Source organism: Pongo abelii, chromosome 18 (assembly GCF_028885655.2).
Source record: "Pongo abelii isolate AG06213 chromosome 18, NHGRI_mPonAbe1-v2.0_pri, whole genome shotgun sequence".
NCBI classification, from domain to species: Eukaryota; Metazoa; Chordata; class Mammalia; order Primates; family Hominidae; genus Pongo; species Pongo abelii.
The window spans coordinates 1,312,977-1,338,175 of NC_072003.2; the positions used below are offsets into that span (position 1 = coordinate 1,312,977).

Below are 25,199 nucleotides of genomic sequence, written 5' to 3' on the forward strand. Positions count from 1 at the left end.
CTGGGGCTGGAGCCTGCCCCGCCCCGTACACCCAGTGACCGGCCCTTGCTGTCCACCTTTCCTTACACCAGAAGCCATGTCCTGAGGGGCTGTCTTGCTTCCCTTCGGGGTCTCATCCCTCCGACTCCCACCCCGCAAAACCTCCACTGAGCATGTGGAAGTGCTTCTAGGGGCTCAGTGTTCACTGGGGGTCACCCCACGCTGTCACTGTGATCCCTAGAAGGTGGGATGGGCCAGCGGGAGGAAGGAGGGCCCGAGTTCCAGGTCCATCTTCGTAAACAGGACGCTGGGCCTGCAGAACAGGAGCCGAGGGTTGGGCCCTCCAGGGGCTGCAGAGGCAGAGGTCACGTGGGGCTGGAGAGGGCTCTGGGAGTCGAGTCCACCCCTTGTGAGGACAGAGGTCATTTGCAGAGATTTGGGAGACTAAATGCACATCTCTGCATCTGACGGTTGGAAGGAAAGAGTGAATGTTTCTTTAGGGAGTTTTTTTTCAACTAGAATAGCCCCACGTTTCATTTATGAGTGTAATCATGTTCAAATATAAAATGCAAACAAGAGCCTGGGATAAAACGCAACACTCGCCAGACGCAAAGGGCTCACGTATTGATGTAGAGAAAGACCTCAAAATGAATCTGAAAATCTGAAACTCAGGCTGGGTGCGGTGGCTAACACCTGTCATCCCAGCACTTTGGGAGGCCAAGGCAGGCAGATCACTTGAGGTCAGGAGTTCGAGACCAGACTGGCCAACATGGCGAAACCCTATCTCTACTAAAAATACAAAAATTAACCGGGCGTGGTGGCTCACTCCTGTGGCACAGCTACATGGGAGGCCAAAATGGGAGGATCACTTGAGCCCAGGAGTTCAAGGCTGCAGTGAGCCCTGATCACACCACTGCACTTCAGCCTGGATGACAGAGCGAGATCCTGTCTCAAAGCAAACAACTAGGCAAAGCAAAAGCAGTGGACGGAGGGGCCGGGAGAAGACCTCGTGGGAAGCGTGGGGTAAGGGCTCGTGACGGGCAGCCCCGGGGCTCCCAGCGACCATGCTCTGTCTGGACCCGGTTGCAGGGACCTGGCTGTCCTTTACAATCATCTAAATTGCCCGAGTGGCTCTGTGTGACCCGAATGCTGGATGCATCATGTGGGGAGAAGCCAGCGCCGGGGACCAGGGCTGCCCAGGAGACCCGGTCCCACAGTGACTGGCTGTGCCTTGAGGGCCAGGACCTTACACTCCGGCAGCTGTCCTCAGCACACCTGGATCCTTTCTCCCCCAGTGACATCCACAACCAGAAACACAGCGACACACACCAGTGATTTCCATGCACTTTAATGAGGTCCAGCGCTCAGGAGGATTAGCGCCCACCACTAGCTACCTGGGCAGGGGAGGGCCGGAGGGCCCGGTGCAGGGGTCAGGCTTAGGGCAGGGGAGGGGGCTCAGGATGGGGAAGGGTCCTCAGGACAGGGGAAGGGGCTCAGGACAGGATGGGGCAGGGAAGGTGTGGGGGGCAGTTGCCGCCTGGGTAGGAAGCAGTGGTGTTTTGGACAGGAAGGGCTGGTTCTCCAATGACCCGGGTGGCCACCCCAGGCCTGGCTCAGGGCTTCTTGGGGACGTAGCGGTGGATCCAGTCCAAGTAGTAGGTGACCCGGGTGTAGATGCCAGGCCGGTTGGGCTGGGCACAGCCCTCGCCCCAGCTGACCACGCCCGCCTGCAGCCAGGTGCCATTCACCTTGCACACCAGGGGCCCTCCGGAGTCGCCCTGGGAAGGTCAGAGGTCAGTACTTGCCAACCAGGCCCGGGAGTGGGGGTTGTCGTGCGGGGGCGGTGGACACGCGGGGCCCACCTGGCAGGAGTCCCTCCGGCTGTTCCCGGCACACAGCATGTCATCACGGACGATGCGGACGTCGTCTCCCGTATACAGGCCAAGGTGGTATTTTGCATCACAAATGTGGTTTTCCATTATGGGGACCTTCACCTGCTTCAGGGGAAATGGCGGTGGGAGGTGCTCTGCAGGTGGGGAAGAGGGTGCAGGCTCAGGAGGGGGCCCGGCAACCCCCACCTGGAGGCCAGAGGGAGCCCAGGGGCTGGGCTGTGGCTAAGACCTTGCACACCACCTCCCACTGTCCCCAGACCCACCATCATTGTCCACATCACCCCAGCCAGTGACCCAGCACGGCATCCCCGGGGGGAAGGTCTCCGAGGCAGGGGGCAGGGTGACTGTGTGGACGTGGCTGGATATGTTCACGGGCTCCTCCAGCTCCAGCAGGGCGATGTCCGCTCCGGTCTGGGCAGTGTAGAACTGTGGGTGCACGATGATCCTGCCGACCGGCAGCAGCTGGTCCTGGTAGTAGAGGTGCTGCTCCCGCAGTTGCACCCTGAGGGCGGCCAGATCCTTGACGTCCCTGGGCAGCAGAGGCTCCCACTCAGGGTCCTGGGCAGGCCCCAGGAGCACCCGGGAGGCAGGGTGCACATCCAGCCTTTGCCCACCCCTCCAGGCCCCAGGAGACTCACGGTCCCACGCAGTGTGCCGCAGTCAGCACCCACTGGGGGTGGATGAGGGAGCCCCCACAGAAATGCATCCAGTATTGGCCGTGGACTCTCAGGCTCACCTGCCAGGGCCACTTGCTCCTGGGGGCCTCCTGCCCCCCGACGATGCCCACTCGCTGCAGGGCCTGGCCTGGGGCTGGGGCAGGAACCAGGTCAGGACCAGGAAGCAGCCCCACGCCTGGGCCCAGCCCTTCCCTGTGTGGGGGCCAGCCCGGCCTCCCCAGAACCCACCCAGGCCCTGACCTGTGGAATGTGGTGAGGGGCAGAGTGGACCCCGGCTGGGACTCACCAGGGGCCGCGTAGGCCGGGCTCGCCAGGACGGGCAGCGCCAGCAGCAGCAGGCTCAGCATCTGGGGAGCAAGGAGGAGCATCATGGGCCTGGCCGGGCCTCACAGGGCAGGGCTGGGGGCTACAGATTGTGGGGTGAAGAATGGAGCTGGGACGGGGCGACCGGGGTGGGTCCAGGCCTGCGGGCCTGGGTCTTGGTATTCTGAGTCTGAGGCTGGGCCACTCTGCTCCAGGTGACGCTGATGTCAGGGTCTCTGAGAGTGGGGACTTACCCTGGCCGCTCTCTGTTCTTTCTACCCAGTGGGCTGTTTCCTCCCCATTTATCCTTCCAGATCAGGACGGGGCAGAGGAGGGGTGCTGGGCCCTCCCATCCAGACGCGGAGGAAGTGGATGACTCAGACCCAGGGCCCCCGTGTAACACGTGCCCGCGCCACCCCGATGCCCTCTGTGTGTGGGGCTGCCAGGCATGCCCCGCCGAGGGCTGAGCACTGGAGGCTCGCAGCTCCACCTGTCAGCTGGTCGATCCCGGCACCGGAACGCACCACCTTCCCGCTGGTGGGATCTGCTCCTGCCCCTGTCTCGGTGCCAGGAGGCCTTCAGGCATAGCTGCACCCAGGTGGCCTGGCTGCCCCATGCTACAAGACCCGTCACCCCTGAAACCTGTTTCCCCAAGAGGGACACGGGGCAAGGAACTCATGTCCATGGGCCACCCTCCAAGAGACGGGAAGGTGCCCACGGGGTGGGGACATGACGGGTGACACCCCTCCTACGGACTCCGAATCCACGGGGGTGGGGCCAGCCCTCCTCAACTCACTTGGTGGGGGCTCACATGAGACCCCCTTGTCAGATGGGGAAACAGCCTTGAGAGGGGACAGCACCAAGTGTCCTCAACCAGGAAGAGGCCCTGCTCCCCACCCCCCGTATGAGACCCAAGTCCTCCTACGAGTCTTCAATGTCCACCTCTGGGGCTGTCCGTGCAGGTCCCCTGGTCTGCAGTTGCCTCCTTATCATGGGATCTGAGCTTCATCTGCAGAGGGAAGAGCAGACAGGAGTGCAGGTGCAACCCCAGGAGACCCAGCCCAGCTCCCCACGGACTCACCCCCAGCCCCCGCCCAGCTCCCCATGGACTAGTCCCAGCCCCAGCCCAGCTCCCCATGGACTCACCCCCAGCCCCAGCCCAGCTCCCCATGGACTCACCCCCAGCTTCAGCCCCAGCTCCCCATGGACTAGTCCCAGCACCAGCCCCAGCCCAGCTCCCCATGGACTCACCCCCAGCCCCAGCTCCCTGTGCTCTCCGTCCCATCCAGCACTGACACTGTCCCTGCAGGTCCGTCCACCCCACCTCCCGACTCCCCTGGGCCTGCTGGTCACTGGGGCCTCCAGCCCACCTCCTCCCCTTCTGAGCCCCAGGACCCCCTGCCTGCCCCCCAACCCCCAACACAGGGCCACTCCGGGGCTCCTCCTGCCCCCACCCTCCCTGGGACCAGCCTGGTTTGGGGCTGACTCTGCACGGCGGGGCCATATCCATCTAGACTCCTTCCGGGCTGCCTCCCCCGGGGGACAGGCAGGGGTGGCCCAGACCGCTCCTGCTCATGACCCTGCTTCTCTTCCATTCTCTGGACAAACTCCCCAGAGGCCTCTACCTGCCCCGTCCTGGTTCCATGAATGAGGCCCACAAGATGGGACCCTCAGGAGCCCAGGAAGTGAGGGGATGGGGTGACGGGGGACACCAGGGATGAGGGTGTGGCAGGGACACGGGAGACACCAGGGCTGACGGTGAAGAAGAGACTCAGGGGACACCAGGGCTGGGAGAACCCAGGGACACACGGGGACACCAGGGCTGTGGTGTGCAGAGGGCTCTGGGACCCCCGAGTCAGGGGTTCTGGGACCGCTCCTCCTAGGAATGCTCCGATGGGGTCAGGCCTGGGAGGCGGACCAGTCAGCACCATGGGGATGCGAGTGCTTTGATTGGCTAACACTGGGCCAATCAGGGCGAGTCCTGGGCACCCTGCCTCGATCCCCGGCCGCTCACCTGCGGGTGCTGCAGGGCTGGGGTCCCAGGCCATTGACAGACATTGGGCAAGAGGCCACGTGGGGCAGTGTCCCCGAGAGAAGGGGGGGGAGCCGGGTGAGACGACAGTGACCGCGTCCAGACTCAGGGCAGCAATGGAAACTCAGCGCCAGGAGCTTGCTGGGCTGCGGAGACGGACACGGGCGTGTGGAGAGGCCCAGGCAGCCAGGACTCACGAGGCAGAAAACCGGAGAGGAGAGAACTGCACGGAGAGCTCCGGGCACCCGCAGGGGGTTCCGCCTGGCGTCCTTGGCCGAGTGCCGGAGATGCAGAGACACGTGGGGGCTACGTCAGAAACAAAAACCACCAGATAAGACGGGCAGAGGAGTCCGGGAGTGCACGCAGGGCTGGGAATATCGCGTGTTCCCAGCAGCTGAGTGGAGAAACCTTGTCAGAGGCAGGCATTGGAGAGTCCTCAGAAGGGTATGGAAGGGTACTAGGGGAGAAAACTATCCCGAAACCAAAGGCTTCTCTGGACCCACCCTCACAAAGCTGAAAAGCAAACCGCAGACGGATCCAAATGATTGCAAGTAACTTAACTGCCTGTGAGAACACATCTCAGAATGATGTCAACGAATATAACACAACCCAGCACGCAACAAAACACTCCAGTGAGTATTCACGAGATCCGGGGGCTAGTCAAAAACGAGCAGGTGGCCGGGCGCAGTGGCTCATCCCTGTAATCCCAGCACTTTGGGAGGCCGAGGTGGGCGGATCATGAGATCAAGAGAACGAGAGCAGCCCGGCCCACATGGTGAAACCCCGTCTCTACTAAAAATATAAAAATTAGTTGGGCGTGGTGGCACGTGCCTGTAATCCCAGCTACTCGGGAGGCTGAGGCAAGAGAATCGCTTGAACCAGGGAGTCAGAGGTTGCAGTGAGCCGAGATTGTGCCACTGCACTCCAGTCTGGCGACGAAGCAATATCCTGTCTAAAAAAAGAAAAAGCAGGCATGAAAAAGGATGACCTCCCAATAAAAAAAATCAATCATGTCGGGGCACAGGGACTCACACCTGTAATCCTAGCACTTTGGGAGGCGGAGGCGGGTGGATCATCTGAGGTCAGGATTTCAAGACCAGCCTGGCCAACATGATGAAACCCTATCTCTACTAAAAATACAAAAATTAGCCAGGTGCGGTGGCTCACACCTGTAATCCTAGCACATTGGGAGGCAGAGGCGGGTGGATCACCTGCGGTCAGGAGTTCGAGACCAGCCTGGCCAACATGGTGAAACCCCATCTCTACTAAAAATACAAAAATTAGATGGGCATGGTGACACATGCCTGTAATTCCAGCTACTCAGGAGGCTGAGGCAGGAGAATCACTTGAACCCGGGAGGCAAAGATTGCAGTGAACTGAGATTGTGCCACTGCACTCCAGCCTGGCGACAGAGCAAGACTGCGTCTCAAAAAAAAAAAAAAAAAAGGTAGAGGAGACAGAGGGCTGGTGACAGTAGTGTAAGCTGCAGAGGAGACTCAGGCAGAACGCCTGGAGATGAACAAATGTCTACACTGAGAAAATATAATTTGCATGGAATTATCAACAAATGAGAGAATGCAGAGAAACAACAAACAACTCAGGGAAACTGTTCAAAATGAAACACAGAGAGGAAAAGGCAGAAACGGACCACGGAGTCACTGGCACCAGGAAGCATCTCAGTGTCCATGATGCACCTGGGGTCCCGAAAAGAGAAGAAGAGGAAGAACAAATGATGTTTGAGCAGTCAATGGCCAAAAGTATAAACGGACAGAGTTAACCATTTCAGCAAGCCCCCAGTAGGATAAATCCAAAGAAAAACATACAAGGGCACATCAGACATGGCTAAACACCAGTGATAGAAGATAGTAGGCATCCAGAGACAGAGAAACACATGACTCGGAAACAGGCAGGAGCAACAGGAGACCTCTCCTCAGAACAGCAAGGGAGGCCCAGCACAACGCAGCTTTTAAAAGATGGTTGACATTCAGCTACTATTATTATTACTTTTGAGACACGGTCTCACTCTGTCGCCCAGGCTGGAGTACAGTGGTGCAATCTCAACTCAGTGCAGCCTCCACCTCCCGTGCTCAAGCAATCCTCCAACCTCAGCCTCCCAAGTAGCTGGGACTACAGGTGCCACCATGCCTGGCTAATTTTCGTATTTTTGGTATAGACAGAGTCTCACTATATTGCCCAGGTTCGTCTCAAACTCCTGAGCTCAAGCAGTCCTCATGCATCAGCCTCTCAAAGAGCTGGGATTACAGGCGTGAGCCACCCAGTGGCTTTTCCAAAAATGAAGTTTAAACAAAGACTCTTTCAGCAGAACAAACATGGAGAGAATTTATCAGCAGCATATCTGCACTACAAGAAATGTGAAAGTAGGCCGGAGGTGGTGGCTCACGCCTGTAATCCCAGCACTTTGGGAGGCCAAGGCGGGCGGATCACGAGGTCAGGAGATCGAGACCACCCTGGCTAACAAATTGAAACCCTGTCTCTACTAAAAATACAAAAAATTAGCCAGGCGTGGTGGCGGGCGCCTGTAGTCCCAGCTACTCGGGAGGCTGAGGCAGGAGAATGGCGTGAACCCGGGAGGCGGAGCTTGCAGTGAGCCGAGATCGCGCTGCTGCACTCCAGCCTGGGCAATGAAGGAGCCTCCATCTCAAAAAAAAAAAAAAAAAAGAAAGTGAAAGGAAGTTCTGCAGGAAGAAGAAGATAAGAGATGAAAATCTAGACCTAGACTAAGGGAAGATAAGCTCTGGAAATGGAAACAGCTGTGACTGTGTAAGACAGTTCTCTCTCTCAAAAAATATTTGAAAGAGAATTGGCAGTTTGAAGCAACAACAGCAAAGCGAGTGCAGGTATTGTGTGGTTTATGGAATACACAAGGGTGCAGCATGTGCTACAGTAACAGAAGGATCCAGGGGAGACTAAAAGCACGCTGTTGCAAGGTGAAATTGCACGTGAAGTTGTATGGCGTTTTGGAATTAATGCACTTATTTTTTTAGAGCCGTTTTAAGTTTACAGACAACTGGGCAGATATTACAGATCGTATCCCCCCACACACACACACCCACACACAGAGTTTCCTGTTATGAACATTTTGCATTACTGTGGGTGCATTGTTACAGCTGATGAACAATATTGACACATTATTGATACATGTAACGCCCACAGTTTACATGAGGGTTCACTCTCTCTGTTGTACATTCTGTGGGTCAGTGGCAAGTGCATAAGTCATGTGTGCACCATTACCGTATTATGCGGAATACATCCCCTGCCCTCAAAATCTCATGCTGCACTGCCTCTCCCTCTCCCCGTCCCCCTGGAAACCACAGATATTTTCATTGTCTCTGAAGTTTTGACTTATCCACTATCGATGATACACTATTAACTTTTTCCGACTGGCTTCTTTCACTGAGTAGTACGCAGTTATGGCCCCTCTATGTCTTTTCAAGGCTTGATAGCTCCTTGCTTTAATTTATTTATTTTGAGACGGTGTCTTGCTCTGTCTCCCAGGCTGGAGTGCAGTGGCGCGATCTCAGCTCACTGCAAGCTGCGACTCCCGGGTTCACGCCATTCTCCTGCCTCAGCCTCCAAGTAGCTGGGACTACAGGCACCTGCCACCATGCCCGGCTATATATATATATATATATATATTTTTTTTTTTTTTGTAGAGCTGGGGTTTCACCGTGTTAGCCAGGATGGTCTCAATCTCCTGACTACATGATCCGCCCGCCTTGGCCTCCCAAAGTGCTGGGATTACAGGCATGAGACACCGCACCCAGCCAGCTCATTGCTTTTTATCTCTGAATGATATTCCATTGTCTGGATGTACCACAGTTGTTCTACCCATTCACCTTTTGAAGGACATTTTGGTTCCTTCAACTTTTTGGTAATTATGGGTAAAGATAAAGCAATTATGGGTAAAGATGCTATCAACATCATGTGCAGGTTTTTGTGTGGGCATAAGTTTTCAACTCCTTGGGTAAATAAATACCTAGGAGCACAATTGCTAGATCATATAGTAAGAGTATGTTTAGCTTTGTAAGAAACTGCCAAACTGTCTTCCCAAGTGGCTGCACCGTTTTGCCTTCTCATCAGCAGTGGATGAGAGTTCCCGTTGCTCCACCTCCTTGTCAGCACTTGGTATTGTCTGTCTTGGGGACTTTAGTCATCCTAACGGGTGTGTACTGGTATCTCACTGTTATTTTAATTTAATTAATAACGTTTGATGCTGAGCATCTTTTCAGGTACTTATTTGACATCTCTATATCTTCTTTGGTGAAGTGTCTGTTCAGATCTTTTGCCCATTTTTTTTTTCTTTTTAATTCTTTCAATCTCTTTGTTAGATTTATCTGATATGCCCACTTTTTAATCGTGTTGCTTGTTTTCTTTTTTCTTTTTTTTTTTTTTTTTTTGAGACAGAGTCTCGCTGTGTCACCAGGCTGGAGTGCAGTGGCATGAGCTCGGCTCACCACAACCTCCAACTCCCTGGTTCAGGTGATTCTCTTGCCTCAGCCTCCCGAGTAGCTGGGATTACAGGCGTGTGTCACCACACCCAGCTAATTTTTATATTTTTACTAGAGACAGGGTTTCACCATGTGGGCCAGGATGGTCTCGATCTCCTGACCTCGTGATCCACCCACCTTGGCCTCCCACAGTGCTGGGATGACAGGTGTGAGCCACCGCACCCGGCCAGGTTGCTTGTGCTGGGGTGACACGTGTGACTCCGTGCCCAGCCGGGTTGCTTGTTCTCTTTAATGTTGACTTTAAGAGGTATATTTTGGATAATCATCCTTTATCAGATATGAGTTTTGCAAAGATATTCTCCCGGTCTGTGGCTTGTCTTTTCATTCTCTTAACAATGTCTCTTGTAGAGCAGAGTTTTTTTAATTTTTTTTTTGAGATGGGGTCTTGCTCTGTTGCCCAGGCTAGAATGCAGCGGTGCAATCCTAGCTCACTGAAGCTTTAACCTCCCAGGCTCAAGCAATCCTCCTACCTCAGCCTCCCAAGTAGCCACCGGTCTGTCCAGTTTGGGGGCTGTGCTTTGTCCTGTGAGCTCGGTTCTCAGATGGCTGTTCAGCTGAGTTTCAGTTGGCCCAGCGTTTCCGATGTGGTTGTGAGGTTGACTTCCAGTCCCTTTGTATGTCCAAGTGGGAACTGAATGTATAGATATATTTTTTTATTGAGAGAAAATTAAATAAACAGAATGCACAGACCTGAAATGTCCAGTCCAATGAATTGTGATGATTGCCAAACCTGTGTAACCATGGCCCAAAGCAAGACGTATCACCCTAGGGTGTCTACCCCCCGCCCCTTCAGGCAGGTGACCGAGAGGTGAGGAAACCTCTAGGGTGATGAAAATGGCCCGTGTTCCTGTCTCTCCACCTACGTAGGGCTTTGAAATCTCCTCCCGGCAATGTTTGTACTTTTTGGTGTAGAGATCTTGCATGCCTTCCATTAAATGTATTCCTGGTGTTTGATTTTTTTATTCTGTAGCAAAGGATATTGATGTTCGCGTTTATCTTCCAATATTCATGGCTGGCATTTAGAAACACAATAATACTTTTGCATATTGGTTTTGTTTCTCACAGCCCTGCTAAGTCCATTACTCCAGGGTCCATTATTCCTGGATTTTCTATGCAGCGACCACAGACCTTTCTCTCCCTCCGGGGCGCTGCACTTCTCTGCGTCTCCAGCAGAGGGGGCCCCTGACCATGCAAAGCGGAGCCCGGGCGCGGCCGAGGCAGGCGCTGGGAGGAAGCCGGGGCGTTTGCGGGAGGGCGGTGCGGGGGCGTGGAGGGGCGGGGCAGAGGCGGGGAGGGGAGAGGAAGGGGCGGAGAGGAGCCGGCTGCTCCGCCCACTCCACCCGCCCGCTGGGTCGGGTCTCAGAGCCCTGGAACTTCCAGGGCTGGGATAGGCCTTGTGTGTGACCATAGCAGGTAACGGCGCCCTCTCTGCCTCAGTTTCCCACGGGGAGAAGAGGCTGCACTGGGGTGCGAGCCGGGGCTGTGCAGGCCTGGAGCGGGGTCTCTCTCCAGGCCTAGGCTGTGGCCATCGCCCTCCACTCCTCTGGGAGGAGGGAGCTGGAGGGGCTCATGCAGGTCAGGGGCCAAGGGTCAGAAGTCGGGGGAGGAAGAACCACTGAGGCTGGCCCAGAGGTCACTTAGCCACCAGAAGCAGGAGACAGCCAAGAGGAGGACGAGTTGGAGGAGGAGGAAGAAGTCCCCCGGGGAGGGGAGCCTGGGGAGCCGTCTGAGCCCCCGATGCTGGGATGCGGCGGTGGGGCCGGCTCACACAGGCAGAGACGAGGGTGTAGGCCCGTGGCCAGTCCCCGCAGCTGTAGCTCTTGACCCAGCTCATGACGCCAACCTGCCCTCAGGAACCATGCGCCTGGCAGACCAGAGGCCCTCCCGAGTCACCCTGAGGGCAGAAAAAACAAGGACTAGGAGGTGGGGGGTCCCGTTTCTGGGCTCCGGCACCCCCACGCTCCGTGCCCAGCCTGGCTCATCAGCTTGCTCTCGTTGGGGAACCGCAGAGTGAAGCCGCAGGGAGCGCCCACTACACACCCACCGAAACGGCCAGAAGCTTTTTAAACAGTCAAGCTCTGCTCACATCTCCACCCCACCCCTTCCCTTTCCTTCCAATAGAGTCTGTCCTAAAGCCTAGCATGGGGCAGGTCCCAGGGTGGACCTGGGGCGCCACAGCCACACTGGCCCAGAGTGGGGGGCACACGGGGGATTGATGAGATCAATGAATTGGGGGTGGAACCAGCTCCCCACTGCTGGAGAAGGCAGACCGATGGGAGGGGGAAACGCAGAGTAAGCCCTGTGGGGTGGAACCACAGCTGAGGCACTGTGAGAGCTCATGGTTTTCATTATAGATATGGCCGTGTAGATGTGCACGTGGGAGTGTGTGTGTGTCAGTGTGTGAGTGTGCATGTGTGAGTGTGCATATGTGTGTGTGTGCATGTGTGAGTGTGAATGTGTGTGCATGTGTGTTCGTGTGTGCATGTGAACATTGGTGTGTGTGCATAGGTGCATGTGAGTGTACACACATGTGCGTGCATGTGAGTGCATTGTGAGTGTGCATGGATCAAGTGTGTGCATGTGTGAGTGTGCATGTGTGCATGTGTGAGGGTGCATCTGTGTGCACATGTGAGTGCGTGGATCAAGTGCGTGCGTGCATGTGCACGTGTGTGAATGCACGTGTGAGTGCATGGATCAAGTGTGTGCATACGTGTGCTCTGTCCCCTGAGAAGGGCTGTGAGCGGTAACAACCAAGAGCGATGGGCAACCCCTTCGCCTAGATCGTGGTCTCTAAAAACCGTTTGCCACCGACAGGAGCTGGGCTTCCTGGAGGAATGCCTGGCGCAGGAGGTGGATACCAGAGGAGCCCAGAAGAATCTTGTAGGAGGAAAAGTTCAGAGACGGAGACATGTCAGACGACACAGAAGCCAGCTCGCAGGAGCTCCCGGTGTCCGCATTAGGGCGAGTTTGCATATTATAAAAATGATTGGGAAAAAGAAAGAAATTAAAATAATTGAATAAAACAGGGGACCATGAGTCTGTACAGTTATAAATAAGCAAATGAATACATAGTCTGATGAGAACTTGGCTAGTTACAGGGTCTCAAGGAATCTCCCCACGAAACACGCAGTCATCACTAAGGGGAAGGAGCAGCTTCCTGGGGAGAAGCCGGGCAGACGCCCTTGCTGAAGAGATGAGAGTGGACATCCCAGCAACTGGAGAAGTCGGCCGTGTACGCCCTCGACAGGAGGCAGACCTCAGAGCCCGGCCTGTGATGCTCCTGCCAAACGGGTATCCCCTCAATCTAATCGTGAAAAAATATCAGCCTGGCTTGAGAAGCGCTCCACAAAATGATGGCCCGAAATCTTCAAGGGTCTTAGGGTCAGAGGAGCTGAGGAAAGACTGAGGACCCGTTCCAGAGCCCAGCGTGCCTCCTGATCCTAGGCAGGACACTTTCGATCCAAGGACATTGTTGGGAGAGTTGATGGACTTGGATTAGCGATTGAGAATTACATGTCAGTAGGATGCCACAGCTACTTCAGGGCTGGCTGGCTGTACAGCGGAGCTACGGGAAAATGCCCTTTCCTTCCTTCCTTCCTTTCTCTTTCTCTCCTTCCTTCTTTCCTTCCTTTCTCTTTCTCTCCTTCCTTCTTTCCTTCCTTTCTCTTTCTCTCCTTCCTTCTTTCCTTCCTTTCTCTTTCTCTCCTTCCTTCTTTCCTTCTTTCTTTCCCTCCCTCCCTCCTTCCTTCCTTCCTTTCTCTTTCTCTCCTTCCTTTTTTCCTTCCTTTTGCTTTCTCTCCTTCCTTCTTTCCTTCTTTCTTTCCCTCCCTCCTTCCTTCCTTCCTTCCTTTCTTTCTCTCCTTCCTTCTTTCCTTCCTTTCTCTTTCTCTACTTCCTTCTTTCCTTCTTTGTTTTCCTCCTTCCCTCCTTCCTTCCTTCCTTTCTTTTTTTTTTTGACAGGGTCTTACTCACTGCAGCCTTGGCTGTGAGTCAAGGGCTCACTGTAGCCTTGGCCCCCAGGGCTCAAGCAATCCTCTCATCCAAGAGGTTGAAGCTGCAGTGAGCCGAGATTGCGCCACTGCACTCCAGCCTGGGCAACAGAGCAAGACCCTGTCTCTAAGAAAAATAAAAATAAAATATTACTGGATTATGGCTGGGCACAGTGGCCCATGCCTGTAATCTCAGCACTTTGTGAGGCTGAGGCGGGTGGGTCACCTGAGGTCAGGAGTTCAAGACCAGCCTGGCCAACGTGGTGAAACCGCATCTCTACAAAAAATACAAAATTAGCCGGGCATGTTGGCTCATGCCGCTACTCCCAGCTACTTGGGGGGCTGAGGCAGGGGGATCGCTTGAGCCCAGAAGGTGGAGGTTGCAGTGAGCCAAGATCGTGCCACTGCACTCTAGCCTGGTTGACAGAGTGAGACCCTGTCTCTAAATAAATAAATAAAATGTTACTGGATTATAACCAAAGTATAAGATAAATATCCATGAGCCGGCCGGTGTCACACCTGTAATCCCAGCACTTTGTAGGCTGAGGCAGGCGGATCATTTGAGGTCAGGAGTTCAAGAACAGCCTGGCCAACAAGGTGAAACCCTATCTCTACTAAAAATACAAAAATTAGCCGGGCATGATGGCAGGTGCCTGTAATCCCAGTTACTCAGGAGGCTGAGGCAGGAGAATCGCTTGAACCCGGGAGGCAGAGGTTGCAGTGAGCCAAGATGGTGCCACTGTACTCAAGCCTCAACAATGTGAGACTCTGTCTCAAAAAATAAATAAAATAAGATAGAGAAATAAAAAATATTCATGAGTCAATGCGGATATAAATAAATAGTTGAATAAGTAAATAAGTGGGGGGAAGAGACAAATCTCCACGCAGAATTCAAAATAATGTCACAGCCCTCCTCTCTCGTGGATGTGGAGCACAGTGGAACCCCAACCCCCACCTGGCTGTTTAGGAGACTTCCTTCCAAACACTGAAGCACTGAGGTCGGCAGGGAGGGCCTGCACGGTGAGGAACCAGCTATGCCTGAGCTGGGGGTAAATCAGGTTATGGCTGTCGACCCCACCACCACAGGCACTGCGGTACTGAGGTCGGCAGGGAAGGGCTGCACGGTGAGGAACCAGCTACGCCTGGGCCCCATGGTAAATCAGGTTGACAGCTCGCGACCCCATGCGACCCCACGCGACCCCACCACACGGGTGGGAAGGCACTTCACCTCTGTGCTCTTCCTCCCAAAACCCACGGCCTCAGGCTAAGCATGAGAACAACGTCAGACAAATCCCCATTGATTGGCACTCTACAAAATCGCTGACCAACCCTCCTCAACACCGTCAAGGTCATCAAAAGCAAGGGAAGCCAGAGAAACAGTCACAGCCAAGAGCAGCCGGAGGAGACAGGACGATCCGGGGTGAGGTCCTGGGACAGGAACGGGAGGTTACGGAGAGTAAGGAAATCCAAGTAAGCTCCGGGCTTTAGTTAATGTAACGAATCGTGCTGGTTCGTCCGTTATGGCCAATGAGCCTTTCCTGAGGAAGAATGAGAAGCGGGCCCGGGGCACCCAGGTGGCTCTGTTATACGATCTTCGAAACTTTTCCATAAATCTAAACCTGTCCTAAGATAATAAGTGTCTTTTAAACAAAGAAAAGACACAGAAATACTTCCAGGCCCAGCAGGCCTTTGGAGACAGCTCAGGCTCCCGTGACAGCCCACCCTTCGAGAAGTCGCTGTCCCCACATCCGGCAGCAGGTCCCGTGCTCGCGCGGCAGATCAGATGGGGACCGTCTCCCAAGGCCCAGCCTGGGTTGGCCCTTCCTAACCGTCCTGGCTGCCCCAGCCTGATGACCCAGCTGATTAGGGGCCTTGGGCAGTGCCCGGGACTTTCCTGCCCCCCTCCCCAGATCCAAATCACAGGCCAGGCTGGAGGGTCCAGCTGAGACCCTCTGGGTCAGGGATCCCCTCTTTGGTGTGGAGAAACTGAGGCATGGGGGGGGAGAGTTGTCTGACCACCCACCAGGAGAAGGCGACCAGAAACCTGTATGCACAGGACGTCCTGGAGGCCCACCCTCTGGTCCCACCTTTTGTTCAGGGCAGCGCACCCACCAGGGGCAGCCAGCCCCACTCTCCACCCGGTGCCCCACTGGTGGCTGGCTCTGCCTGGCAGCGGCTCTCTGGACATCACCAGGGCACCTCCGCTGGGCATCTCAGAGGTCCCTGATCCTTCTCATTTGGGTTCCTGCTCCAGGACAGTGACCTGCAGTGCCATGAAGAAGTGACCCCCATGCCTGGGCTCCGCCACAGCCAAGGCAGAACAGGACCCAGAACACAGCTCCCTGCCCCATGCCCACCCCCACCCCAGCCAGGGCAAAACAGGACCCAGAACACAGCTCCCTTCCCCCTGACCAGGGCTGGACAGCACGAGGGTCTCGGACAGGGTCCTTCCCGCTGGATCCCGGGGCCACAGCTAGAAACCTCCACAGGGGCCAGGAAACCACGCTGGCACTCACTGACTCTCTCACTCATCGCTCACTCATCACTCACTCACTCATCACTCACTCATCACTCACTCACTCATCACTCACTCACTCACTCACCACTCACTCATCACTCACTCACTCACTCATCACTCACTCACCCATCACTGACTCACTCATCACTCATCACTCACTCATCACTCACTCACTCATCACTCACTCACTCACTCACTCATCACTCACACACTCATCACTCACTCATCACTCACTCACTCATCACTCACTCACTCACCACTCACTCACTCACCACTCACTCATCACTCACTCACTCATCACTCACTCACTCATCACTCACTCACTCATCACTCACTCACTCATCACTCACTCACTCACTCACTCATCACTCACACACTCATCACTCACTCATCACTCACTCACTCATCACTCACTCACTCACTCATCACTCACTCATCACTCACTCACTCATCACTCACTCACCCATCACTCACTCACTCATCACTCACTCACTCACTCATCACTCACTCACTCACTCATCACTCACTCACTCACTCACTCATCACTCACACACTCATCACTCACTCATCACTCACTCACTCATCACTCACTCACTCATCACTCACTCACTCACCACTCACTCACTCATCACTCACTCACTCATCACTCACTCACTCACTCATCACGCACTCACCACTCACTCATCACTCACTCACTCATCACTCATTCACTCACCACTCACTCACTCACCACTCACTCATCACTCACTCACTCATCACTCACTCATCACTCACTCACTCATCACTCACTCACTCACTCATCACTCACTCACTCACTCATCACTCACTCACTTACCACTCACTCATCACTCACTCACTCACTCGTCACTCACTCACTCACTCAATCACTCACTCACTCATCACTCACTCATCACTCACTCACTTACCACTCACTCGTCACTCACTCACTCACTCATCACTCACTCACTCATCACTCACTCATCACTCACTCACTCACTCATCACTCACTCACTCACTCATCACTCACTCCTTCACTCACTCACTCATCACTCACTCACCACTCACTCACTCACTCATCACTGACTCACTCATCACTCATCACTCACTCACTCACTCATTCACTCACTCACTCACTCATCACTCACTCACTCATCACTCACTCACCACTCACTCACTCACTCATCACTCACTCACTCATCACTCACTCATTCACTCACTCACTCACTCATCACTCACTCATCACTCACTCATCACTCACTCACTCATCACTCATCACTCATCACTCACTCACTCATCACTCACTCATCACTCACTCACTCACTCATCTCTCATCACTCATCACTCACTCATTCACTCACTCACTCATCACTCATCACGGGGGCAGGTGGAGGCCTCTGGGGAGTTTGTCCAGAGAATAGAAGAGAAGCAGGGTCATGAGCAGGAGCGGTCTGGGCCACCCCTGCCTGTCCCCCGGGGGGATGCAGCCTGGAAAGAGTCCAGATGGATATGGCCCCGCTGTGCAGAGTCAGCCCCAAACCAAGCTGGTCCCAGGGAGGGTGGGGGCAGGAGGAGCCCCGGAGTGGCCCTGTGTTGGGGGTTGGGGGGTAGGCAGGGGGTCCTGGGGCTCAGAAGGGGAGGAGGTGGGCTGGAGGCCCCAGTGACCAGCAGGCCCAGGGGACTCGGGAGGTGGGGTGGATGGACCTGCGGGGACAGTGTCAGCACTGGATGGGACGGAGAGCACAGGGAGCTGGGGCCGAGGGCAAGTCCACAGGGAGTTGAGGCCGGGGCTAGGACTAGTCCATGGGGAGCTGGGGCTGGGACTATTCCATGGGGAGCTGGGCTGGGGCTGGGGGTGAGTCCATGGGGAGCTGGGGCTGGGGGTGAGTCCATGGGGAGCTGGGCTGGGGCTGGGAATAGTCCATGGGAAGCTGGGCTGGGGCTGGGGGTGAGTCCATGGGGAGCTGGGCTGGGGCTGGGAATAGTCCATGGGGAGCTGGGGCTGAAGTTGGGGGTGAGTCCATGGGGAGCTGGGCTTGGTCTCCTGAGGTCGCACCCGCACTCCCGTCTGTTCCTCCCTCTGTAGATGAAACAGATTCCACCATAACGAGGCACCCGCAGACCAGGGGACCTGCACAGACAGCTCCTGAGGTGGACATTGAGGACTTGGAGGAGGACTTGGAGGAGGACTGGGGTCTCATACGGGGGTTGGGAGTGACAGAGCAGGAGCACCCTCATCTCGGACAAACACCGCCACTTTCAGTTCCAGCTCCCTTTCCAGCCTCCTGCATTTCAAAGAAATCACTTCTCTTCTAACTGCAAGCAGCCAAAAAGAGCAGATAAGGCAGGCTGAGCACAGAGGGAGGTGGAGGGAAAGTCTCTTGGCTAACTGCCAAACTTCACCCTCATACAATGGGCCCCAGTAAAACAGTGGGCCTTAATAACCACCTTCCTTTCCCTTCAAGTGCACTAAGACGGGGAAGATAAAAGCAGACTCGGGCGTACGCCGTATGCCTGCAGCTGCAGGAAGATGTATGGGAACAGACACACAATCTCCCTCCCAGATTAACACAACAAAGAGACACAGAAGCAGTCCAAGCCTGTGATACGCTCTCCTGCTCTCAATCCTTAAAAACTCTTCGTCTGTAAGAGAGTGTGACTCTGACCGAACTCAGCCAGACGCCCCTCTCAGATTTACTTAAAATAAACCTGTCCCTGTTGACTGTGAGGCCACCATTCGTGTTTCTCTCCTCTTTCTTTAATTCTTACAGGGAGCAGGGCCCCTTCCTGGCCGAGGACACTTGGTGCTGTCCCCTCTCAAGGCTGTTTCCCCATCTGACAAGGGGGTCTCATGTGAGCCCCCACCAAGTGAGTCGAGGAGGGCTGGCCCCACCCCCGTGGATTCGGAGTCCGTAGGAGGGGTGACACCCGTCATGTACCCACCCCGTGGGCACCTTCCCGTCTCTTGGAATGTGGCCCATGGACATGAGTTCCTTGCCCCGTCTCCCTCTTGGGGAAACAGGTTTCAGGGGTGATGGGTCTTGTAGCATGGGCAGCCAGGCCACCTGGGTGCAGCTATGCCTGAAGGCCTCCTGGCACCGAGACAGGGGCAGGAGCAGATCCCACCAGCGGGAAGGTGGTGCGTTCCGGTGCCGGGATCGACCAGCTGACAGGTGGAGCTGCGAGCCTCCAGTGCTCAGCCCTCGGCGGGGCCTGCCTGGCAGCCCCACACACAGAGGGCATCGGGGTGGCGCGGGCATGTGTTACATGGGGGCCCTGGGTCTGAGTCATCCACTTCCTCCGCGTCTGGATGGGAGGGCCCAGCACCCCTCCTCTGCCCCGTCCTGATCTGGAAGGATAAATGGGGAGGAAACAGCCCACTGGGTAGAAAGAACAGAGAGCGGCCAGGGTAAGTCCCCACTCTCAGAGACCCTGACATCAGCGTCACCTGGAGCAGAGTGGCCCAGCCTCAGACTCAGAATACCAAGACCCAGGCCCGCAGGCCTGGACCCACCCCGGTCCCCCTGTCCCAGCTCCATTCTTCACCCCACAATCTGTAGCCCCCAGCCCTGCCCTGTGAGGCCCGGCCAGGCCTACGATGCTCCTCCTTGCTCCCCAGATGCTGAGCCTGCTGCTGCTGGCGCTGCCCGTCCTGGTGAGCCCGGCCTACGCGGCCCCTGGTGAGTCCCAGCCGGGGTCCACTCTGCCCCTCACCACATTCCACAGGTCAGGGCCTGGGTGGGTTCTGGGGAGGCCGGGCTGGCCCCCACACAGGGAAGGGCTGGGCCCAGGCGTGGGGCTGCTTCCTGGTCCTGACCTGGTTCCTGCCCCAGCCCCAGGCCAGGCCCTGCAGCGAGTGGGCATCGTCGGGGGGCAGGAGGCCCCCAGGAGCAAGTGGCCCTGGCAGGTGAGCCTGAGAGTCCACGGCCAATACTGGATGCACTTCTGTGGCGGCTCCCTCATCCACCCCCAGTGGGTGCTGACCGCGGCGCACTGCGTGGGACCGTGAGTCTCCTGGGGCCTGGAGGGGTGGGCAAAGGCTGGATATGTGCCCTGGCTTCCGGGTGCTCCTGGGGCCTGCCCAGGGCCCTGAGTGGGAGCCTCTGCTGCCTAGGGACGTCAAGGATCTGGCCGCCCTCAGGGTGCAACTGCGGGAGCAGCACCTCTACTACCAGGACCAGCTGCTGCCGGTCAGCAGGATCGTCATGCACCCACAATTCTACATCATCCAGACCGGGGCGGACATTGCCCTGCTGGAGCTGGAGGAGCCTGTGAACATCTCCAGCAACGTCCACACAGTCACCCTGCCCCTTGCCTCGGAGACCTTCCCCGCAGGGACGCCGTGCTGGGTCACCGGCTGGGGTGATGTAGACAATAATGGTGGGTGTTGGGGACAGCGGGAGGTCGGGCCAGGTGGGCACCAGGTCACAGCCACAGGCCAGCCCCTGGGGTGACAGGTCCCTCGGGGTGGCTCAGGGAGGGGGACTCTGGAGGCCAGGATGGATGGAGCAGGTGGTGGCGAGAGGCAGCAGGTGCCCTGAGCAGACACGGTGAATCCAAAGGGCCTGGGCGTCCCCCACCCCGGGGATTGGGCAAGTCCCTTAGCACCTCTGTGCCTCGGTTTCCCCTTGCCTGAAAGGGTGCATCAAAAGTTTGTACGTCACGGACTTGCTACGTGGAGAGAGAAATCACACAGGGGTCTTGCTGGAAGGAGAGAGACCGGTGCTGGGATGAGACCCGCCTGCCCTCCATCCCTTTGCCACAGACAACGCAGGGGCCTGGGAATCGGGGTCGTGGCAGTGCTGTGGGGGGCTGGACGAAGCTCACTGTGACCCTCCACGAGGCACATTTTCACTTCTAGAAGGTCTTGTCTGCATTTTATCCACAATTCAGAGCAAAGCTTTGGGGTACAGCCTGAGCGGCAGCCCTGGGCTGTGACCTCTGGGTCACTCAGAAGGGGCCTGAGCCACAGTCCTGCTATTCCGCCCCACGCAGAGGGGAAGCTGAGCCCAGCGCCCTGTGTTCCCCTCAGCTGGGGCCAACCGTGGACCATGGGCCCAGCCCAGACCAAAGTCAGCTGAGCACAGGGGGAGACACGGGCCCGGGCTCTGCACCCCCGTGCCATGGAGCCCAGCTTGGCAACTTCCAGGGCCCTCCCCTCCCTTCCCCAGATGGGGCTTAAATGAGGCCAGGGACCCAGGACCAGCCTCAGCGGAGGGGCCTGGCCTGCATTCACCGCCCCTTCCCCGGGGCTGCAGGCACAGAACAGTGCTGGGCCCGTGGTGCCATCTCCCCTGCCCATGACACGGCCGCCAAGTCCACGAAGCAGCACCCAGCCGGCCCCAGCCCCAGCTCCACGCCCCCCTCCACCCACAGTGCGCCTGCCGCCGCCGTACCCGCTGAAGGAGGTGGAAGTCCCCATAGTGGAAAACCACATTTGCGACGCAGAATATCACACTGGCCTCCACACGGGTGACAGCTTTCAAATAGTCCGCGATGACATGCTGTGTGCGGGGAGCGAAAAGCACGACTCCTGCCAGGTGGGCCCTTGAGTCCCCCACCCTGACTCCTGGAGCCTGGCCGGCGAGCGCTGACCTCTGACCTTCCCAGGGCGACTCCGGAGGGCCCCTGGTGTGCAAGGTGAATGGCACCTGGCTGCAGGCAGGCGTGGTCAGCTGGGACGAGAGCTGTGCCCAGCCCAACCGGCCTGGCATCTACACCCGGGTCACCTACTACTTGGACTGGATCCACCGCTACGTCCCCAAGAAGCCCTGAGCCATGCCTGGGGTGGCCACCTGGGTCATTGGAGGGCCAGCCCCTCCCGTCCAAAACACCACTGCTTTCTACCCAGGCGGCAACTGCCCCCGACACCTTCCCCCATCCTGAGCCCCCTCCCCTTTCTCCAGCCCCCTCCCCCATCCTGAGTCTCCTCCCCCATCCTGAGCCCCGTCTCCTGTCCTGAGCCCCATCCCCTTTCTTGAGCCCCCTCCCCCATCCTGAGTCCCTTCCCCTATCCTGAGCCCCCTTCTCGATCCCCTCCCCCACCCTGAGCCCCCTCCCCTTTCTTGAGCCCCCTCCCCCACCCTGAGCCCCCTCCCCTTTCTTGAGCCCCTCCTCCATCCTGAGCCCCCTCCTCCATCCTGAGCCTCCTCCCGCATCCTGAGCCCGCCCCTCCTGGCCCCTCCGGCCCTCCCCTGCCCAGGCAGCTGGTGGTGGACGCCCATCCTCCCTAGTGCTGCTCTCATTAAAGTGCATGATGGAAAGCAGGTGTGGCCGTCACTGTGTTTCTGGCTGTAGGTGTCACGGGGAAGGAAGGGTCTAGGCATGGCCTGGGGCAGCTGTGGGAGCTGCAGGGTCCTGGCCCCCGAGGCACAACTAGTCACTGTGGGGCGGGGCCTCCTCAGCAGCCCTGGTTGGCGAGTGGGGGCACAGGTGGCTCCCAGTTTGGAGGAGGAGCAATTAATTTCGGTCTCCTCCCGGCAGACGGAGGCGATTTCTCTGTCAAACACGGAAGCCTGCCGCAGCCGCGCTGAGGGTTTGAGTCCTCAGCTTCCCATCTGGGTCTTGGGGTCCTGTGAGTCGCACACATCAGGAGCTGCAAGGGAGGAACTCTGAACACTGCGAGGGCAGAGCAGGGTCCAGCGGGGTCCGGCTGGGCAGGGACGTGGCTCAGAGGACTTGGGAATGGCACTGATCACTGCCCCCCACCTGTCTTAGAAAGCCCAGGGAGCCAGGGCAGTGTGGGAGGCCCAGGAGCCCCCTGGGAGGTGGCGGGGTACAGCTGGACCCTGGACCCCCGCCGAGAGCGCCCTGGGACACGGGCTGTGGTCACGTCCCCTGAGGCTCTGGGCTGTGTCCAGCAGGTCTCACCTGGGTTTAGAGCAGCCGGCAACCTGGCCTGGGGCTCCCCGCTTTCTCCCAGGAAGGGAAGCGTGAGGAGTGTCAGAGGGAGCCAGCTCCCCGGGAAAGAAAGGGCAGTGCCCTCCCCATCCACACCCCGGGAGTCTTTCCCCCACTGCCTTGAAGTGCGGTGACTCCCCCGACCAGAGCGCCCCTACCTGCTCTGCTCTGCCCCACTCTGGAAAGACCAGGGACGTGGGAGAAATTATAAACCCAGATGTGGTTTCTGCGCGGAGGCTCAGAGCCTGGGTTTGCCCTGAAGCCCTTGCCCTGGGGGGTTCCCCCCACCCTCACCCCCGGGAGTGACAGGCAGGGCGGGCGAGGGCGGGTGGGAGGGTGAAGGCCAGTCCCCCAGCCGCTCACCTGCGGAAACTTCTGCGGAGGAGCCAGGAGCCTCCCCAGACCCTCCCTTTTGACCTTCCACCTCTTCTCTGCCCTGCAGAGGTCCCGGAAGCACAGGGGCAGAGGAGGAAGCCCCTGGTTTTGGGGGCCCGGGGGAGCGGACGCCGGAACCACACATTGACCTGCAGCCTGGGGTCTGGGCTCTGAGTTTGCCCAGTCCAGGTGCAGAATGAACACTGTGGGGAGGAGGGACCGGGCTGTTCTGGGCGTCGCCTGCCCCTCAGAGCAATGCTCTCCCTGCCCACACTGGCGTGGCCCTTAGAGGAAGCGCCCCAGGAAGGCACCCCATGCAGAGGCTGGGCCTCTCGCCGCCGTCCACTCCAGTCTCGCCCTGCGTGGCGGTGTCTGAGCTCTGGGACCCGGGGGCTCGGCCTCTCGCGGCCATCCACTCCCGTCTCGCCCCGCGTGGCGGTGTCTGAGCTCTGGGACCCGGGGGCTCGGCCTCTCGCGGCCATCCACTCCCGTCTCGCCCCGCGTGGCGGTGTCTGAGCTCTGGGACCCGGGGGCTCGGCCTCTCGCGGCCATCCACTCCCGTCTCGCCCCGCGTGGCGGTGTCTGAGCTCTGGGACCCGGGGGCTCGGCCTCTCGCGGCCATCCACTCCTGTCTCACCCCGCGTGGCGGTGTCTGAGCTCTGGGACCCGGGGGCTCGGCCTCTCGTGGCCATCCACTCCCGTTTCGCCCTGCGTGGCGGTGTCTGAGCTCTGGGACCCATGCCGACGCCCTGAACAGGAGGGAGTCAGGGCAGGAGCCTAAACCTAACCACTGCCCTGGGAGGCCAGGGCCAGGGGACACGGAGGCCCCAGCACAGGAGAAGCGTGCAGCGCGCCGGCCTGGGTCCCCCGAGCCCCCACCCACCGCGCCTCCACGTCCGGTGAGTTTCCTGCCTCAGTTTCCTCATCTGGAAGCTGGCATTGAAGCAGCACCTGTGAGTATCTCCCCCAGAGGATGGGAAACGCACATCTACACAGAGCCCGGAGACGCACGTCCACACAGAGCCCGGAGACCCACGTCCACTCACAGCCCGGAGACCCACGTCCACACACAGCCAGGAGACCCACATCCACACACAGCCCGGAGCATGAATGTTCTCAGCATCTTTATTACCATAGCCAAAATGTGGAGATGGCTGAGCAAACCGCGCCCGGCTGCAGCTCGGAATGCAAATCCATCCCACAGAGACGCCACACACTCTGCTCTTTCTTAGCTCTTTAATCAGACAGAGACGCAGCGAGGCCACCATCCTCCCTTCCCCGGCACCTTCCCCACCCCGGCATCAGGGAGGTCCTGGGCGCTGAGGAGCCAGAGAAGCCGGGCTCAAGCCGGTGGCCTGCAGCGGAGGCCAAAGCGGAGATCGCTGGGAGGAAGGTCCTGGTCCCTCCTCAGCCGACCCAGGTGGGAGCCCAGCCCGGCCTGCTCAGGGCAACTCCCCGACTTGCTGCAGGATCCAGGGCACGTAGGTCTGGACGCGGGCGTAAATGCCGGGAAAGTCCCGCAGGGCACAGCCGTAGCCCCAGCTGACCACCCCCACCAGGCGCCAGGACCCCCGCAGCCTGCAGACCAGAGGGCCGCCAGAGTCACCCTGAGGAAGGGAAGGAAAAGGGGTCACCGCTGAGTTCTGCGGTGGGAGCAGGGCGGGCAGGCAGGGCGGGCAGGCAGGAGTCCCGGCCCTCGCTGCCGGCACACAGCATGTCATCCAGGATGAGCTGCCGGTCGCCAGTGTGCCCTGAGGCATTGCGGTACCGCTGCTCACAGATGGCGTTCTCCAGCACCTGCACACTCACCTGCTGCAGGCGGTAGGGCGGCGGCAGCGACTCTAGGGAGAGAGGGGACCCGGGCTGGCGCAGCAGAGACTCCCCTGCCGTCGACCCAGCAGCCCCAGCACCTCCTCCAGGTGGGAGGGAAGGTGGCTCCCCTGTGGCCAAGGGCCCCTAGTCCAGCCTGAGCCTCCCGGCCTGAGCACAGTATGTGGAACCCCAGGAG

The 25,199-nt window shown here is 57.9% G+C and overlaps 2 protein-coding genes across 4 annotated transcripts; one reads left to right on the top strand and one right to left on the bottom strand.

Moving 5' to 3' along the window:
- Nucleotides 1-1,312: 1,312 nt before the first annotated feature.
- LOC100294628 (beta tryptase 4) lies at nt 1,313-5,166 on the bottom strand. 3 transcript variants are annotated; one of them, XM_054533221.1, is made up of 7 exons: nt 4,866-5,166; nt 3,794-3,860; nt 2,835-2,895; nt 2,510-2,681; nt 2,135-2,400; nt 1,842-2,005; nt 1,313-1,757 (listed from the first exon to the last, which is right to left on the bottom strand). In XM_054533221.1, exons 2-7 carry the CDS (start codon nt 3,842-3,844, stop codon nt 1,593-1,595), a joined length of 879 nt encoding a protein of 292 aa, XP_054389196.1. In that variant the 5' UTR covers nt 3,845-3,860; nt 4,866-5,166; the 3' UTR covers nt 1,313-1,592. The 3 variants fall into 3 exon arrangements, with proteins under 3 accessions (XP_054389196.1, XP_054389197.1, NP_001153284.1); XM_054533222.1 differs by having other exon boundaries at nt 2,135-2,373; nt 4,866-5,165; NM_001159812.1 differs by lacking the exons at nt 3,794-3,860; nt 4,866-5,166 and having other exon boundaries at nt 1,593-1,757.
- Nucleotides 5,167-19,323: 14,157 nt separating this feature from the next.
- Nucleotides 19,324-21,691, top strand: TPSD1 (tryptase delta 1). Its single transcript, NM_001202501.3, has 5 exons — nt 19,324-19,596; nt 19,750-19,921; nt 20,031-20,296; nt 21,293-21,456; nt 21,527-21,691. Exons 1-5 carry the CDS (start codon nt 19,515-19,517, stop codon nt 21,689-21,691), a joined length of 849 nt encoding a protein of 282 aa, NP_001189430.1. The 5' UTR covers nt 19,324-19,514.
- Nucleotides 21,692-25,199: the final 3,508 nt, after the last annotated feature.